Source organism: Stegodyphus dumicola, chromosome 5 (genome assembly GCF_044657685.1).
Source record: "Stegodyphus dumicola isolate Sdum_Otavi_A_Nest chromosome 5, ASM4465768v1".
Classification (NCBI taxonomy): domain Eukaryota; kingdom Metazoa; phylum Arthropoda; class Arachnida; order Araneae; family Eresidae; genus Stegodyphus; species Stegodyphus dumicola.
This window is the reverse complement of record NC_140772.1, coordinates 201,277,945-201,297,946: the sequence shown is the minus strand read 5'-3', so window position 1 is coordinate 201,297,946 and position 20,002 is coordinate 201,277,945. Positions and strand designations below refer to the sequence as shown.

General features: G+C 32.2%; 1 protein-coding gene across 5 annotated transcripts in view; it reads right to left on the bottom strand.

Moving 5' to 3' along the window:
• LOC118189810 (cell adhesion molecule Dscam1-like) overlaps positions 1-20,002 on the bottom strand; it is a 451,139-nt gene that overhangs the window by 264,826 nt on the left and 166,311 nt on the right. For all 5 annotated transcript variants that reach the window (XR_015041386.1, XM_085817549.1, XM_085817551.1 and 2 more), the window contains exon 3: positions 15,475-15,798. Coding sequence is in view for 4 of the 5 variants with exons in the window: in XM_085817549.1 (XP_085673675.1) it covers positions 15,475-15,798 (324 nt within the window). In the remaining variant the exon portion in view is untranslated. The remainder of the gene's footprint in view (positions 1-15,474; positions 15,799-20,002) is intronic.

The window sequence follows — 20,002 nt, the reverse complement described above, 5'->3', positions numbered from 1 at the left end:
CAACGGACGATCTAATAACGTTTATGTATTCCGGATTACATACAACTCAGTTCTGTTGTGAAGAAAAGAACGCTCGTAAAATACTGTGATGCCATTCGGCATCGTTGTTACTAACTCAAGTATTTTCGTTTCCATCTTGCATTTTCCGAATACAGCTTTGCCCTAAGTTTATAGACTGCGGTAAATTTGTTTTTCTATCGATTGTTCGGCAATAAATAAGCTTAACGTTGTTTTTAGACAGAGACTAGTTAATCCGCCACCTAGTTATTTCGCTGCTGTATAATCGACAGTTCACTGTAAATATCAGGCGAGAAACAACTAGTGCCGTTATTCGGCTGCAATTATTCTTGTTGCTGAAATTTAAACTTTCCTTTAGAATAAAACCGTAAAAGAGATCAGTAGTTTTATTCACTAAAATCTGATAGCGGCTTATAATAGGAGCCATTTCACAACGAGATGCAGAATAGACTGAGTACTTCCTCTTCATAAAAGAAAAGACAGAATGAAAGAAATAGCGTCGCAAGAGGAAAACAAAAATGACAAGAATTGTCAAGCACTATGAAATACGAGGCCAAAAATGTTTCTGGGGGTGTCATTTTTTTTCTTTTTTTCTGCTGAATCGCTTTGCGCGCATCCCAGAATTTGAGGTTTACATGCTGCGAGTTGTTAGAACGAGGCCCTGAGGCAGAGTAACAAAAAAGGACATAAAAGGAAATATAGTGAAAAGCATGTTCTTCTAAAAAACAGAATTTTAGGTCGAAAAATATATGTATAAGAAAAATAAATCATAAAGTAAGCAATAATAAAAACGCTGCCATAATTCTAAAAGTTGACGGGTAGACTGAAGGTTTTTGTTGGCAAGTTGCCAACGGCAACTTAAATAAGGGTACTGCAGCGATAGAAGCGATATATAGTTGGTATACGTATGTATATACGCTCAATTTTTGGTCGTTTCGGATTAATCAGATGGACTATAAACCTATCTGGATAATCCAAAAAGCTGGGTAATTGGATTGCTTTTTTTATCTGTAAATAAAAAACGTATTTATTTGAAGCAAGTGAGGGGATTTTATTTTTTCATATATCGTATTTACTTGATGCAAATGAGGGAATTTTATTTTTTCATATATCGCATTTATGACCAGCGTTTACAAAGTTAAAAAATAGGTCTGTTTCCCTAAAATAAAATAATAAAGTACATTTTTTTGGTGAGAATTAAACAAGATTTTTTCAAGATTTGTCATAAAACAAGATTTCATTTAACAAGATTTGCCATAAAATTCACCTTCTCTTTTTACTAAAACAAAAAAATACTTTAATTTTTATTTAGTAACTAACTAAAACAGATTTCGTCATCTTTATTTTTATTAAAAGTAAAAGAACGAATTAATTACCTTCATTTCGGCAAAACGTAACGCATAAGCTGTCTCTATTCAGCTGCACTGAAGTTAAAATATAATACCTTTATTGATATAAAATAGTAATCTGTAAGTAAATAGCTTAAATTGGCGTAGAATAAAATGTATTTTTTATCTATTTAATTTACCAAAAAATTAAAAAGGCAGCAATCTAAATTTCGTTGTGTTGAAAAGAACAACAAACTATCCGATTAATCCGCAAATTATTACTGCGGGTAATTGGAATTCGACAGTGTTTTGAAAATCTTTTAGTTTTGATTAAAAAGAACTGATTCGATGATATTTCACAGAATACCATAAAGGAAACACAAAGAATAAACAATATTCTCTGATAAATCACTGGTTCGACTAGGATTAAGTTTAAACAATGGATTTCATGGAAAAATCTTGCTATTCTCCAACAATTTATTATGAACTATGTACGTAACGTACAGATAAACATTGTGATAGATAACATTTGTTTTCTAATGAAAGCAATCATGTCTACATTTTTTTTATTGATTGACGGATAGTTTCAGAATCAGCAGGACTCTCAACATTGATAACTGATCTACATTCAATTTCCAGTGAGTAATTTGACTGCATGGGCATTTCATAATTTTTCCCACGTATCGTGTTAATACAAGATGGTTTTACTTGAGATGTCTTTAACAACAGCATTTCTAGAAAAGCAGAGAGTTAAAAAATAAATTCAAGAAGCTGTTCTTAACTAACTGAAATACGAATTAAAGGAAACGGCTTGAACTAGGAACAATGGCACTGCAGGCCATATTACGAAACGTAATACTGATTTCCTCTTTGTACTTGAAGCGATATTTAAGGCTTACTTATGAGAATTAAAAAGAGCCTCGTAGCATCTTCTTGATAAAATTCGTATAATGAATTCAAATTAATTTAACCAGCTCTGGAATCCTTCAGCAACACGCTTTGGAACCCCGCAGTGTGCTATTCGAATAATACCAGGATAAAGAAAAAGAAAGGACGGCGAGAGGGATATTTAAGTTATTCACCATATATATATATATATATATATATATATATATATATATAAAACTATCAATAGTTGGTTTGCTCCGTGAGCATCAAACCAAATGTTAGCAGACCAATGCAAGCACATTGAATCGTGAATGTATCTTTTTCGAGTTAGGAGTAGTTTAAGTTAAGAATTAGGACTTTAAGAGTTAGCATCCAGGAGTACTTTGCTTTCGTCCTGGAATGTTTTACATAACTTCATATATCGTTTCTCATTTTTGCTTCTTAATGCAGTAGAACACAAATTATTCGATTTAATTGAGACTACAGCCCAAACGAATAATCGGGTTTTCTTCTTGTCTGTAGGCCTGATTTATTATGAAAATTTGATCTATTATAAAAACTAGTTTGGTCTTAGTTTTTCGTTTATATTATTTTATTTCAACAAATATTATACAATTAAAGGATTATAACACGTTATAATTAACACAAAATATGCATTTCAGCCTCGAGAATGAGAAACCTCACGCGAAAAACAAAACATTAATTACCAAAAAAGCTAAACAAAAGAAACTAACTGGAAGTACTGTACAGATAGTAAATTGAATTCGCCCTCCACGGAAAAAAAAAATCTGAAATGTTTCAGATTTTAAATTACGTCCAAAGGGGCGTTTTTTAATATTTTGTGTGTTACCTTTCTTTATTAAATATCATGTTCCTCGCACTCAAACCATAAGATCCAGTGCAACAGCAATATCGCAAAATAGTTTTAAAACGAGCATATCTTTAGAACTTCCGATACAGAGACTCACGCGCTGAGATAAAAATGTTTTTTCTGCACAACGTTGCCATTGCTCGCTTTGAAATCCTTGAGTTTGTTAATCAAAAATTCGTCAAAGTTTTAAAAAATAGGAAATCGATCATAAAACAAATTTCAAATTTCAAATTTGGTCTTCCACATGCTCATTTCGTTGGAGGATTACGTTATTCAAAATTCGATGACTCTATGTACCGTTATTTTATGACAATGTGAGAAATATACATACATTTACGCAGCTTTTCATTATTTAATTTCTTCAAATATAATGCAGGACTCTAACATTTTATGGCAACAGTTTGAAAAGTGAACCGACATTTATCCGTCCGACGCAAAATGCCAAAACGAAACTAATAGTCCTTCGGGATTCAAATCCCTTTGGACTAAAAAAAAAAAAATCTGAAATGTTTCAGATTTTAAATTACGTCCAAAGGGGCGTTTTTTAACATTTTGTGTGTTACCTTTCTTTATTAAATATCGTGTTCCTCGCACTTAAACCATAAGATCCAGTGCAACAGCAATATCGCAAAATAGTTTTAAAACGAGCATACCTTTAGAATTTCCGATACAGAGACTCACGCGCTGGAGATAAAAATGTTTTTTCTGCACAACGTTGCCATTGCTCGCTTTGAAATCCTTGAGTTTGTTAATCAAAAATTCGTCAAAGTTTTAAAAAATAGGAAATCGATCATAAAACAAATTTCAAATTTCAAATTTGGTCTTCCACATGCTCATATTCGTTGGAGGATTACGTTATTCAAAATTCGATGACTCTATGTACCGTTGTTTTATCACAATACGAGAAATATACATACATTTATGCAGATTTTTCATTATTTAATTTCTTCAAATATAATGCAGGATTGTAACATTTTGTGGCAACAGTTTGAAAAGTGAACCGACATTTATGAGTCCGACGCAAAATGCCAAAACGAAACTAATAGTCCTTCGGGATTCAAATCCCTTTGGACTAAAAAAAAGAAGAAGAAAAAGAAGTATCTTCACGGAGTAAACAAAATAAAAAATCAAAAGTAGATTACATATAGCATTTCATTACTTTTCCACTTATTGTTTTTAAATCATTCACTTACCAAATGTAATGTAATGACAAGATATGCATTGAAATAAATGTGATAAATATGCGAGACATATTTATTCATTTACAAAAAATTATTTTTTACTGTAAACTAATTGATATATCATATGTGTTATCTAAATTATTTTAATAACTTTAAAAGGCCTTGAAAAAATAACAGACGATCATCACAATTCCATTCCATATAATTACAGTTCTTCTTAAATAAACTTGTATTTTGATAATTTAAAACATTCTATAAGAGAATTCCTGGTGAATTTGTAGCAGAAAAAAAAAACCTTTGCAAACACGATTTATTATATTGGAAAATCGTAATCAAATATTTCCGCTATAATCTTTTTCTTATTTGATTTCGGCCAACTTTGATATTCATTGTCACTGATGACTAACTAGTGATCCTGACATTATACTCTTGAAAAATGCTACAGTAAAAATGAAGCTACTTATGCAAAATATTATTGTACAAAATCTTATCAAATCGTGATTACTGTCGTTGCTACTAATGATTTCTGTTTCAGGCTGAAAATCTCTTGAGTATTCTATGCAAATGAATAAGGCTGAGTAATAAAGAATTAAATATAATACTTCTTTCATTAAGTAAAAAAAATCTAATGCTAATCCGAATTAACTAATCGAATTAACTAATCCTAAATACACCACATGACTTCCTTGTACGAAATATTAAATTATACGCAATTCTTTCCCTGCGTTTCATTTAACTGATTGAATTGAATTAAATCTACTTCGGCGCTAGCGCATTAACCACAACAGAATAAATGCACTCTTTAAAATTCACTATATTTATTTACCATAGCGACACTCTGGCGCTAGGTACAGCCTTACATCTCATTCATTTTATAACTCAGAATGCAGAATAATTATATCACCTGAAGAATTATCTAATCGTTTCCACCTTCTCTGACCGAGACAGATTGGCGACAATATTTGCTGCTAATACGAAACAGTTATTTCTTCGAATTTCATTAGATATGTATTTGTCATTGAATTAATTCAGTTCTCACTTCGCGCCAAAGCAAAACTAGATAAAAACTCAAAATATCTTCATTAAAAATTGAAAGATATATAAAAACATAATACACCAAATACTATTAAAACAATAAAAAAAAACAATTTTTTATAATTAAAATTAGAGTTTCTGAGCAAAAACAAGAAATTCGGCCAGCAGGCAAGAAAGCAGATTTTTCGGTGCACAAAACTAACAGTTTTCTCTTGACGAAAAGGAAAAAAGACACTGAAGGTGCAGAAAGACTTTCACTATTTTGTTATGTTTCAAATGTAAATAAGTATGGCTGCTGTGGTAAGAAAAATTAGGCTTAGCCGAACTTAAACAACTTTCGAATTATTGATAATTCTGCAACTATTGCATGCAGATTAACTAAAGGCATAAAAACTTCAACCGGAAGATAAGAACAACAAAACTGAATCATTTTTAAAGCAAAAAATGTAAAATTTACCACATATAAGACTAAAAAATCTGAGCTCACGGAGCCGAGTAACATATTACGTGTATATGTATACATATATATATGGTTGGTGCGGCCTATTGCAACCAAAAAGGGAGTTGCACAACTGCATGTTATAGATTTTATTTTCAGATGTCACGCAAAAGATCGTTAAATTGAATTCGATAGCTGTTAAAATGGATATTTTCGTTGAAATATGATACCCGGAATTTTTCGTGATTACAATACTTCCTTTACTTCGTGCAAGGAAGTAAAATATAATTAATTTTTGACATAAGGTACATTAGCATTCTGATAAGACCTGCATAACGCTAGAGGGCGCTGAGAGCGCCACTGAGTGTGCAGTTACTCGATGGAAGGTGTGACGCAGTGATGATGTGAGATTCTGAGATTGAGATAATATTATATTTAAATAAATCAGTTTATATTTTATTGATTGTTGATTTTTGATTTTGATTTATTCATATTTGATGTGATATTATGTTTTACTGAACCACCACATATATTCGAGAAAGTTGGATTACCACTGAATCTTAAAACCACTGATGCGCACATTCTAAATATTATGTAAACATTTCGGCTAGACAATCCAGGTTCATTTAACCATCTTCTGGAATATTTTGACCTCCGTATTCATATTTTAAATAATCTGTTGTTTCATTTTGTTCTCGTTTGAGTTTTTTTAAAAAATTCCCATAGAGTGTAAAAAAAAAAAAAAAAAAAAAAAAAAAAAAAAAAAAAAAAAAAAAAAAACTTTTGATTGTCCTACATTTTACTTAAGCAGAAGTGCTTGAACAATTCACCATTATATCCATCTTCAGCTGCAATTAAATGAAAGACAAGTACCACAAAGAGAAAAAACGGATAAACGGATTTTCAAGAACATGCTAGTAAATGACCACGATGCCTTCCATTATGAAAGTGAAAAAAAAATTAACTAAAAGAAACAAATACTATTTATAAATAGAAAATAGGATAAAAATCTATCAGTTTATAAATAAGCAGGAAACACGGGTGAGAATTTGAATCACTGACTAATGTAGAAAGATTGTTACGGTTATAGAAAGCTTCAAGGAAATTTAATAATATTGCAAACTGGAGAAAATTTTGGATACTTTTAGGAGAAGAAAAATTGAACTTATATTTTACTGCTAAAAAGTGCTGGGTTTATTTGACTCCTTTTTTTCAAACTCTTTAAGACTTTTGTTTTATTTGTCCAATTATCTCAAGTCGTACTGACAACGAAAGTTATTAATTCCCCAAAAATGTAAATGAGAGATTTAAATTATATTATGTTAAAAACATTTGGTAGTTAAATCAATGCAAATTGAAAATGTTCAACTATATATTTCATCATATCTGTGTACAGCTTCATTTCTAATAATTTCAATTGTTTTTATTATAAATGCGTCTCTAGGTTTTCATTAAAGTTGTAATCTGTGCTTACATGAACTTGATTTTGGAAAAGGGATTTTGGGAAAGAACCAAGCCGAAACTTGGGAAAAATCCTGATCTGGGAACTTGGGAAGCTTGAGTCGAAAGATTAGAATAAATTGAATCTGGAAAACTCTTGACTTGGAAAAAAAAAAAAAAGAAACCCGAGTTCAAAAAATGTACAATTGATTAATCGTCTTCAGAAAGTAAAATATTGAGTTAATGTTAACAGCTAAATTTTTGTAGATGAAATAAAACAAACAATCAAAACATTTTAGTAAACAAAAGCAAACTTTTGTAGAATTTTATTCAGCTTTAAGAATTTTTTTCATCCGATAGGTTTAATAAAGAGTCCGATAGACTAAAAACATTCGCACGAAGTTTCACCTTGCGGACATTACAGTCTGTCCTTCGAATCAGAGTCTTTATAATCAAATCATGAAGAATTAACAAACTTTTCTAAATAATGAAGTTCTTTACCCTTTATTTATTTTAATATATATATATATATATATACAGAGAGTGTTTACACATTTCTTAAACGATTTTGGAGCAGTTTAATTAATGTTTAGAACATAAAGAATATTTTTTTTAATGTTCGATCTGATAGCCTTTGTCTGCACCGTGATTTTCATGACGAAATAGATTTTTGCAGTTTGTTAATGTCACTAGAGAAAGTTCCCTCAGAAGGTGTCACTTCCAACTGCAATTTCAGCAACGATTTCGTGATTTATTAATCGAGATAAAGTTTTTCTTGAAGAGCAAGATGAATAACATGAAATTTCAAACGATGGAGCTTAGCTCAGTAATTTAATTTTTCTTTCAGATTTTACATCAAATTAAGTAATTTGACTTGAAAAATGTTATGGAAAAGGATGACAGTAATTAAAATGATGAGGACTATTAATGCATACAAATCCATTATATTAATAGAAGATCTTCAACAAAATAATTTGAATCATTTTCCAAATATGTTCGATCATCTACAAAAACGCAAAAATTGCAATTATAGCATTGAAAAATATGCTGAAAAAGTTGAAACGTGATTGAAGACTGAAGTCGGATATCACGATTTTAAAAACATTAAAATTATTAGGCAGTATCTGTCTTTTCCTTTTAAAAAGATAGAAATGTAAAATATATTTTTGAGTGCGTACGGGTTCGTAATATATTGAATGCACACCTCTGCCTATGGGGAATAATGCCTTCGTTAAGGATTTTCTATGGAATGCCCGCTCGCATTCATGTTACAAATGGGGAAACCACGAAAATACCCATGCAGATAGTTTGCTCTCCTGGAATTGAAAACAGGTCGAACTACCAGCGTTCAGTGACTTTTGCCACTCGGTCAAGAACAGAAAGTGGGTCAAGAAAAGATGAAAGTGGCCGTCAAGTCCGGTAAAAAAGATATGGAAGCTGTTAAAGGCGATGTGAAAGCGGACCAAGAATTCGTTAAAGAAGAGACGAACTCAGGTGAAGAAGAAATTGGAAGAATTACTGCTATAATAGAAAATAAATACGAGGCTGTGGAAGGCATATTAGGCACGTTTGAAGATAAAATTGGAGAAATTCAAGAAAGAGTTTTTCCTCTCGAACAACAAATCGGAGAAAGTTTCTGCTGTCGAACAATAAATCGATGAAAGAGTTTCTGCTGCTGCCAAGGAAACTGACAGCTTGTAGAAATCCGTAGAAACAGCTGGAAGCAATTCTGGTTTCTTTAAATTCCTACCTATTCTTCTCGACCTTCTCTAAAGTTATCCACGTAGGATACAAAAAACTTCTGGCAAGTGTACAAGACTCTGAACTGAGTCTTGCGTAGTGACAAACGCAAATGGATAGTTGCAAACGCGAATGAATAGATGCTAACGTAAATGGATGGGATTCCGAAAGTAACACTGCCATTTCGTCACTTCTCAGAGAGATGATAGCGGATATCCTTAAACTCTGTCCGAAAATCAGAGGTTAGACTTCGAAGCTCCATCTGGTTCATTGAAGCTGCGCTTTAGTGAGAAGTGTTTAAAAGACTAGCAGACTTCAGTTTAAATATCGCCAATAGCGGCCCACAGAATCACTTTCGAAGTTTCCCACAGATGTTGAAAGTCTGTCTCATCTCGGATTTCGTACTACCCAACAGAAAAGAGGCAAATCCTGCAGTTCTTCGTCGAAGGCATCCGGAATCCTGAGAGAACTTTGTCGAAGGTATCCGAAATCCTGAGAGAGCTTCGTCGAAGGCATCCGGAATCCTGAGAAAGCTCTGAAATTAGCGGCTGTCAAAGATCTAAAAGCGCTTAGCCCAGCAAGCAACTCGAGGAGACCGTCACCCAGTCACAGTTGCTCATGTCCAGGAGCTAGTGGATCAACTGAGTGCTTGTCTAGACGATTTAATCAATTCAATGCCTTGAAGCGGAATATGAGCGGCAATAAACCGATCCTAAAGTACTGGAATTGCGGTGTTGAAGGCACGTACGAAGAAACTTCAGAACACCCCAAGACACGGAAGTTAACTCTCCAACAAGGAAGCGGAAACAAATTCGCCGCCATCTCGGGAGGCAGTAGTTGCTAGACATTGAGAAGGATCATTTTAAAGCGTTTCATATTTCTACAATGAGCGGTAGTAGTAATGGACTTTTCATCATGGGATATAAAAACGTAGTTCTCTGAAATATACCCATCAATACAGGAGCCGATGTTATGATTATTCGAACAGATCTGGATCAATCAATCTCAACGAATTGGCACAGCAGTAAAATTGATACGGCGAATCATCCACTAATCAAGCAACATCCAAGATGTGTACCAGATGCTAAAAAGGAAGACGTAGGGAAATGTATACAGGACATACAAAAAGGGAGGTTATGGAACTTTGAGCAAGTCCTCGAGCCTGTCCCGCTGTCCTGGTTAAAAAGGAATTTGGTTCAACTGTATTTTGCATTGACTATCGCCAGCTGAGAAATTATAGCATTTACTACTACTAGACAAGGAAACTAGCAGTTCAAAATGATGCTGCTTGGTTTATGCAGTGCATCGGGAACATTTTAACGCCTCTACAGAGACAGTGCTGAGAGGGCTGTCCTTCGAAGTCTTTCTAGTATATTTGGATAATATAACTATTGTCGGGAAAAGTTTAAGAGCATTTAGAAGATATTAAGAAGATGCTTCAGAAACTGAGGGAAGCCATTCTAAAATTAAGTCCATCTAACTCTAAATTGTTTAGACATGAAGTAAGGTACCTTGGACATGTCATTTGTGCCAAAGACGTCTGTACTGATCCAGAAAAGGTATTGGCAGTTATAGCGTTGATACGCTCCGAGAATGTCCATCAGCTATGCTTTTAGGGTCTTTGCACCTACTTTAGAAGATCTGTGAAGGACGTTTCTTACAATGCAAGAACCCCCGCCCGACTAACTGATAGGCAGTAGGCAAAATTTCTTATGGACAGATGAATGGGAGGATGCGTTTTACAAACTTCAACTTATGGCTTCAACACCTGCGACAAATCTTGCGTATCCTCAGATGGGCAAACCATTTATTCTTGAAAGGGATGCGAGCGATTTCAGTTTATTTGAAAGTACTGTAAGAATTATGTTAATTTAATTAACAGTTAAATTTCGAGTTAAAGTTTCTTTCCTATCAGTTCTTAACTTCAACTTACACTTCCGGCCAGAACGTAGTTTTAGAATCACGTCTGAATACATAACGAGGAAGAGCGGTATTTAACTGCGAAGTTCTTCGGTCTTAGTGAGAGAGATACCAGGTATTCTGGCAGCCCGCTTCCGCCTTTTTTAGACTATTATCTCTTAAGCTATTATTACGCTCGGCCGTACTTTAGGCCCTTGATAGCTTTGCAGTCTATTAACGTTAAGGGGCCAATTCTGATAGAATTTTTGATAGCTTCGGCTATATCTCTTTAGTTAAGATTAGTTCAGTATTATCCTTAACTTCTTAAGTTCAAATCCAAGTGTCGGCTTTATTATACACTCCAAGACGGAGTTTGTTAAATTTTAGTTGGAATGATAAAGGGCTAGTTTACCCTTCTATCGTGTTTCCTGTCACACGAACTCAAGCAATTATTCGCTTATCGGTTTTTAAGATTCTTCACGTTCAACAGTAACTCAGCATTACACTGCGAGGAATCCTACAGTACATAGTGCAATTTTTGTTCAGAATACTGCGTGAAAATACATCTATGGATGAAAAAAGTTACCTTTCAGAATTTCATAAATTAAACGTAAATTAACGTCCTAAATTTGAAAAACATAAATGTATAAATATTGATTAGATATCAAGCTTTGCATTGACTACATCCTGATCTCTGAAACTGGATCCAAAAACATTGCCTAATTTTTGTATTTGGAACAAATTAAAGCCAGAAAATTGTAGCTTCCTTATTATTTCTAGTATTTTCTAAGAAGTACTGGAGTCAGACTGTGGAAGGCTCCAGCTGAAAGACTTAATCGACTGCTAAAATCTCAGTAAATGGTAGTATAATTAAAAATTCACTTAAAAGTGCTAGAAGACTTTAAAAAATATAGTTATACAAAATATTCCTAACAGAAGAATATTCTGAACTGAAATATTCATAACTGAATAATTCTTAACTAAAGTCTTTGAAAATTAAGTCCGTTATTGTCTTCGTTTCACAAGTCACATACGGAATTAAAAGAACTGTTGCCAACCCATATGGTATATCATTTTTTTTCATTTGCATTTGAAATAAAAGCAATGTATTCTTTATCAATGAAAAAAATACATCATTTAAAAACAATACAAATTTTTAATAATGTTATATCAATGGTAGTTTTATGCTATTTTGATTGCAAGGAAATGCAAAAGCAAATACCAAAGCTCATAAAATTTAAATGTATTTCATTATCAATTTTTATACCTGAAAACCATTCACAAGATGATTCTGACAGCACTGATAAAGAGTTCAAATACTACTGCTGCGTTTAAATTTGAATACAATAAGACCAGCTGGTATGGCTGCGGTACCATTTAAAGCGCATATAAGAAAGTGGCGATTTTAAGCATAAAATTGTCATTGTTAGATAAAAAGCGACAGTGTTTGCTTGCAGTTCAACCTAGTCCCCATTTTGACATAGTAAAAGAAACTGACAAAAATATAACATTAAACTAGGTCTTGACCAAATTTCTTAAGCTGTTTGATTAGGATCTGAAAAGAAAAACTGGAAATTTTGTTAAAGTTATTTTTTCTACAAATGTTTTTCATTCTTAAGTAAGCCATAGTTTTGTCTGTGCTGCCAACAAAAGTTGGTAAATAGATATTAGTTTTCCACATTTTAATGAATTTTGTTATGAAAATATGTAATGAATTTATTTTTGAGTTTCAAATCGAAGCGGATGAAATCAAATAGATAAAACAGTATGTTATAAAGTGTACGTGACGTTAGAAGAGCAGCATAAACTGAAAATTCTAATAGATAGTTTTTGAATAACCTTCCACGGATTATTGCAAATATGAAAGCGCTTCAGCTTCACTACTGATTTTTCATAAGTGTTTCAGTTTTCCAGAGGTTAATAAACCCATTAACATTAAAAGAAGGATTACCCATATTCTGAATATGTTGCTTTATGCATACTAAAAAAAGAAAAGAGTATAAGAACTAAGAAACAATTCTTAAAATCAAAGTTACATAAAAATATAAGTTATGAGCGAAAATGTTTCACTAAATCTGATCAAATAAGAAGTAATTCTTAAAAACGAATTTGAATAAAATAAATTATGTGCGAAAATGTTTAATTAAGTTAGATTTTTCAATGGGCAATTCAGTTTTGAAGAAAACCTATAAATTAATTGAAATTTAAATAAACATTGAATAAATTAATCACGTTTCAAACTGGGTAAATTTAAAATACTTATGCAAAGAAAAGCAAAGGATTCATTATACAAAGGACACTAATTACAACTATCCGGACTCAATGTATGTTAAATTTTTATTTTGGCTAGAATTTTCTTGGGATTTTGAACCAGAACAGATTAAAAATTAGCAAACCACATCCATTAAAGTTTACATTCAGTGCCTAATATTATTGAATACCTTATATTGATAACTGTTCATTTTACGTATGTTTTTTTTACTTTTCTATTCTATATTACTAATGTCCAATTTACATATTTTTTTCTAATTTTTCTATCCTTTAACAAGTTAACATATTCAGTTAAGCAAAAGAGGGCAATAATAAGTCTTCTTAATGGATATTAATAATGCCAATTGAACTGCTATTAGCAATTATCTAATTATTCCTGTGTATGATAATTTAATAAAAATTTCTTAATCAGCGGTCGTATGGAGTAATTATTAATGCAGTTAAGACATGATGTGTATTTATAAACACAAAACAAACGGCATCAGAAGACTTAAGATAAATTTTGAAACACAAAACTGAAAGACATGACGCAATGTTATTTTAACTATGATACTGCATTAAAAATTTTTTTCGAACGTTTTGGCCGATTGTTTCTTTTCAGCTACTTATCATCGACAGCAAAATGCGTGTTAGGGATTTATTATTATTGCAGTATTAATATTTACTTACAGCTTATGACACACAGAACCACTTAGAAACAAGAATCTGTATCGAACTAGTTTCCTAATGTATTTAACCTTTGAAAAATAGAAGCAAGTATTTGTACCCCGTTGTAGAAGTATTGTAATTTGTAGACTGTGCACTAAAAAAAAAAAAAAAAAAAAAAAGGGGGGGGGACATTTCCTGTTCTACTGGGCCGATTGACGAAACTCAACTTGCGTTTTTCAAGTCTCGAAAGCGCGACTTAGGATATGTATTAAATTTATATATAGCATTGTTCTAATATAGGTATTTTGACACAAAATCGGATTTTTTCTGAAATAACATACCATTTTTTCCCATATTTCGATTCTACGACTCAAATTACGCCAAACTACCAAGTTTTGTAAAAATAGCACGAGTAGTTTTTTAAAAAAAAATTAGCTCTCAAAATTTTAGCTCCTCAATGTTGATTGAGTTTGGTATATATTTATTAATCTCTCTTTTTTATTAAACTTATTTGATTTTTCCTTTCACATTTCAAAATTCAGGTTCATTCCAAATAAAATTCAGCCATTTTTTATGATTTATTTTCAAAATTTGTATTTTTAAATAATTTTTATGAATTTTTCAAAAAGATTTTTGAATTATAATCCGTAAAGTTTTTACCATCATCTTAAATTAGACGTATTTCTAAGCATACCTGCAAAAAATTACAGTTTTTTATTCAAAATGTCAGAAGATATACGTGAATTTATACATTGGTGCGTTTTGAATTATGGCATATTTGATATAAGCGATAATAACGAAAATGTGGTTTACGCACTTTCCTAAAATTATTTGAAAGTAGGAACGATGTAATTTTTTTCCGCTCCTGCACAATGTAAAAAGATAGGAATGAGGTACCTTTTTTCCCGCTCCAGCATCGAAAAAGGGAAAGGAAAATTAGTTGCATACATTAAGGAGTTCACCAAGTGAATTATTCATGGCGCAAACCGAAAAAAATACGCCAAGATAAATTTTCAAATTTTTCATAAATTTCGCACCAAATTTTACAAAATTTAGTGTCTAGGAATAATTTGAGTCGTAGAATCGAAATATGGAAAAAAAATTTATATGTTATTTCAGAAAAAGTCCGATTTTGTGTTAGAACCAATGCGATATATAAATCTAATATGTATCCTAAGTCGTGCTTTCCAGACATGAAAAACGCAATTTGAATTTTGTTAATCGGCCCAGTAGAATGGGAGATATAGAACTGTCCCTTTTGTTTTCGCAGTGTACATGTCTCAGCCAATTAGTATCAGCATCGACACATCCTTCAGCACTCAAAATATGGTAATTCAGCAGCCAAAATTAGTATTTTTGCACATTGACCGGTAACAATTCACAGTAATGGATTCTTTTGCATCATGTGGCTTTACAAAAGTCTGCACTTTTGTGTTTGCTGCTCAGATATTTTAAGGGCAGGACTATCATCTAGGACCTAACAATCCATCTCTCAATGTGGCTCCTAAATCATCTTGTTTTGTAAAAGTGAGCCAACTAAACGCCAAAGGCCCATGAAAAGGCGCTGCGTCAAGTAATTTCAACGACCCCTGGCCTTAGTTTGCTTTGGTTTGTACCACACGGAAAGAAAAAGATGCTGAAATTTGATGGTTATTCAATGTGTAGAAAGAAGACAGAATAGAAGAAAAAGATAGAAAAGAAGAAACAATTACTTACCTCCCCTGACGTGGACGTCCCTGCTGAGCACGGTGCCGACCACGTTAGCCGCCTCGCACCTATACACGTCGGCATGCACATCCTGACGATAGTGTTCGGGCCGGAAGGGCCACAGCACCAGAGTCCCGTTGGGCAGGGTCTGGCGCAGGCCCGGAACATTCTCGGCGAGGGATCCATCACGCAAGCGCCATCGGACCCGTGGACTTGGGTTTCCGTAGGCGAGGCAATCCACGGATGCCCCCGTCGTGTTCAGGAAGTCCACCTGGGAAGGAGGCTCCGAAATGAACACAGGGCCCATACGCTTCTCCATGCCGCTCTCGAACCCTGCGAATAAAAATAAGGAAATAAAATTTTAAATTTACCACATACGATTAGATTATCTGAATTTGGCAAATCACACGAGAGCTATCTGCCTAACGGATGAACTTTAGATGAGACTGAGCCTATGATAAACTAAGTCTAACGGATGACGAAAGGGACAAATGACTTAGTGGAGGACTTTAAAAGTAAGTTGGATGGTATTCGAGGTACTGGATCGTATAAATGTCTGCGGCAGCTGCACTGGAAATCGTGATCATTCCACATGAAGGGATGCATTGTCGCTGGACATATATTTGGCGACAGCCAATGAAACTATGTGCTTTAAAATATACCGAAAAATAGAATATTTTTTCCCATTATATATGTTCACTTTTATACAAAATATTTTCTAGTGTAAGTTATAGGGCGATATACATCATTTGTTAGCATTAACTAAACCTGGAAGAATTTTTTCCCTTTTTAAGGTGATTACTATATTCTCACTGAAAAGTCTGACAAACAAGAAAAGCTTAATTTATCGTCTATTATTTTCCGACTTTTTATTGTTAATGATTTTTCAACTTTTGGATTAGTTTGGACAACAACTTTTGGACTTCGATCGCTTGGTGCATTTAATGAAATATTTTAAATTGTCCGTGAAGAAGCAGCTTGTGATTTTGAATCCAACTGAAGTATTATCTGATTTTCTCCACTGAAAGTAAATGTTTAATTCTGTAACTAATACAGTTCTATTAATATAAAAATTACGAAAATTTGTACAAGTAACATATTAAAATTTTACGTTATTTTATTGTTATACATAAAATGTTATTTCAATTTATTATTTACATAATAATTTAACAAATTTTTAATTATACAGTTATAATTATTAGATTCTTACGTTATTTATAAAATAATAAAATTTGTTTTTCCTCTTTCATGTACTTAAAATGATGTTTCGTTATGAACCTTATCAGCAATGTATGTTATAGTTTATGTTATATAAGAAATAATCGGATATTTTCTCCTTTTGTGTAAATTCATATTTATATATTATATATATAAATATATACATGCGCACAACATTTCAGAATTAATTTATTTCTCGCTTCATTTATTTTATTTTTTTTTTATTTACAATTTTCATTTATTCTTCGTATTTTGCTTTTTTATTGCCATTTTTACTCACTCTTATTTTCAGCGTATTATTAAGCCATCAGTTTACTGTTACCATTAATATTATTGCAATTTATTTTAAAATTTAAACCCTGAAAAAGAAGTAAACCCTGGGTTCGGGAGGTCTTTATACATTTTATATTAAGCATCGTTTTACGCCACATTACACTTCAACAGAAAAATCACAAAAATTTTAAAACGCAGCATAGTAACATATGTTTAGAATTCCCGATGCAGTAGTGTAGCATACATTTTTTTTTTCAGTTCATCATATCAATGTTCAGTTTTCTTAGTAAGATGGCTTACAAAACTTCTTTTTGTCTTTTTATTTTTAATGCTTTTTGTGTTAACTTTACTTATTAAATATCACATTATTCGCACTTACGTTACACAAAATTAGATTCAACGGCAAAATTAAAAAAAAATATTTAAAAGCAAGATATCTTTAGAACTTCTTATAGACAGCGCTGCGCGCTGGAGATAAAAATGTTTTATTCCGTAAGTGCTGCCACTGTTTGCTTTCAATCGTTGAGTTTATTAATGAAAAATTCATTACAGAATATGAAATGAATAATAAAAAGTATGCAATGTTTTGATAATATTGAATATATTCAATTAGATAGATCACGAATTAAATGCATTTTTATTATTTAAATCAATCCGATTCAAAAGCAAGAAACGAATATTCTTAAGAACTGCATCTATTGCTTTCAAACAATTTAGTTTGTTAATACACAACAAACAGATTCAATCTGAAAGTTTAATGTCTTTCATTTAGCCGAACGGCAATAGACTCGAATAAAAAGTTAAACGACAGATTTATTGTGAAAATTCCATTTCGAGATTAATAGCCTTTTGGAATAATAAAAGTCTGTGAGAGAGAAGAAATATAAAAACAGGGGCCTTAAAAGAAAATGAAGTATATTTTGGATTCCAAATTTAATCAAAGACAAATAGCTTAACAAAGGAAAATTAATTAGAGAAAGAGAGAGAAAGCGGAAATTGAACACGGTCCTTGAAATTAAAAAACAGGAAAAAAATTAAAATATAATATGTTTGTGATATGGTAAATATACTTAATGATAAAGCGTTAATAAAATTCTAGAAAGGCAAATTTGAGTGAATGATTCCACTTATGTGCTAAATCCCAAGGCGAGATTTCCTTAAGAGTTGCAAAATCTGTTTGATGGTTTATGATGTCATTATCATGATTCTTAAATTCTTACCTTAAAAATCTAATTAAAACTGTTTGAAATTTTTTGAAGTAAATACTTAGCGAAAACGTAGTCAACATTTTCACATATTATTTTTTGTTTAAGCATATAAATATTCAACTGGTGATTTTGATTTTTAAAACCGACGTTTATTTTTACGTAGAAAATTACAACGATAATATACATTCAAATAAGTTTCAACGTTTCTATCACGGATAAAATTTAAATCTGTAGAATTTTATAGCAAGAATATAATAGCAGCATAAATATATGACCTAAAATAATCTTTTGTATCTTTAGATATTATCTGTTACCTGACGTTTGAGAAATCTACTGACTTAACAACGACAGATTCAAAGCAGCATGTCATAAATATCCGAGCTGAGAATATGATAATCACTTATGACGTTTAAAACATTTGTTAGCCGAGGGCTTATTACATTCGTGAATTGAAGGAAGAAAAATATGAGTTGGTATGAATTTATGGTATTTAAAATAGTTATACTAAGCATGGGACCTTTTTTAACGTTAACATATCACCATATCTTGTAGGGTTCTCTTAGTTCAATGAACCTATTATTCAAATTTTTGTTACCTTTCCTGAACTCCTCAACTTTCCCTCAGATTTCCTCGCCAGGATGTAAATATAAAGTTAAGTGAAGTGAGTATTTAAACGTGTGAATCTTGGAGTTTATTCAGAGCGTGGTTTTGCTAGCCAGGGCACGTTTCGTTTCTATCTTTGTTGTTACGCTGATACGCCTTTTGGCCATTTGAATAATTATCGCAACTGTTAGGTTGTCGAGTCAACCTAGGTTAACCGTAACTTAACGTGCTAATCCAGCACTATTCTTTTTAGACTTCAACTGATTAGCGTAATAACGCTTAAGTTCCACCGCAATTTGTCGATGTTATTATAAAGCACGAAGTACGTGCCTTTCTGTTCATAGTTGAATTTAATAAAGAGTAATTTTCACCCTTCTTCTGTGCTGGTATTTTTTCACGCCTGTGTGAGAAGTCGCCAGGTTCATTACTAGGATCTAGATTAGTTTATGCGGTCAAAGAAAGTTAGATCTTATAATCTTTAATTAAGATGAACTCTGGAACTTTGGGAGTGACTGTGTACCATCAAAAATACTGAAAATTTATTGTGAAGGAAGAGGATCCCTGAACCCTTGTATTTATTGCTGTATCTTGAAAGTTATGCGTGCTAGCTGCTTAGTGTAGTAAGGGTAAAAACATGATTATTCAATGACAGCAAAAGGTTTATTTGGAATAAAATATTTGATTACTATACGCTTGGAAACGTTTTGGCCTTGTACGGGTGAGAAGATCAGGTGCTTGAAGGGAAAAGCTAACAACTCATAAAAGCTTTATATGCACAAAAATGAATTATTTTCGATTTCAATGAGTTCGAAGAATTTAAAAAAGGCTTACTGAAGACTGTTGTTTGGTGTCTAGTGGTTGTTTTTGTTGTTTATAACGGTTTTTTAAAGAATGATGTCTGAATCTAGAATCTCAGTGAATTCAATGTACTTTAGTAACCGAGAGACTTAGTTTTCCAATAACAAAATATACTATGTTATAAGAGTTAACAAAAAATTCCCTTTGTAATCAGTTTCAGTCAGTAAATATTTTTTTCATTCAATAAAGTCGTTCTAAAGTCAACAGAATAAGTTCTAGTGGTTCTAAATTTAGCCTTACTCGTCTAGCTATATCGAATTCTCACTTTTTTTCTTGTTCCTGAAAAGAGGAGAAATTAAAATAAATAAAAAGAAGAAAACTGATATCTTAATCCTTCCTCGTTGGCCAGATGCGAGCTAATCGATAAAACTCTTTCT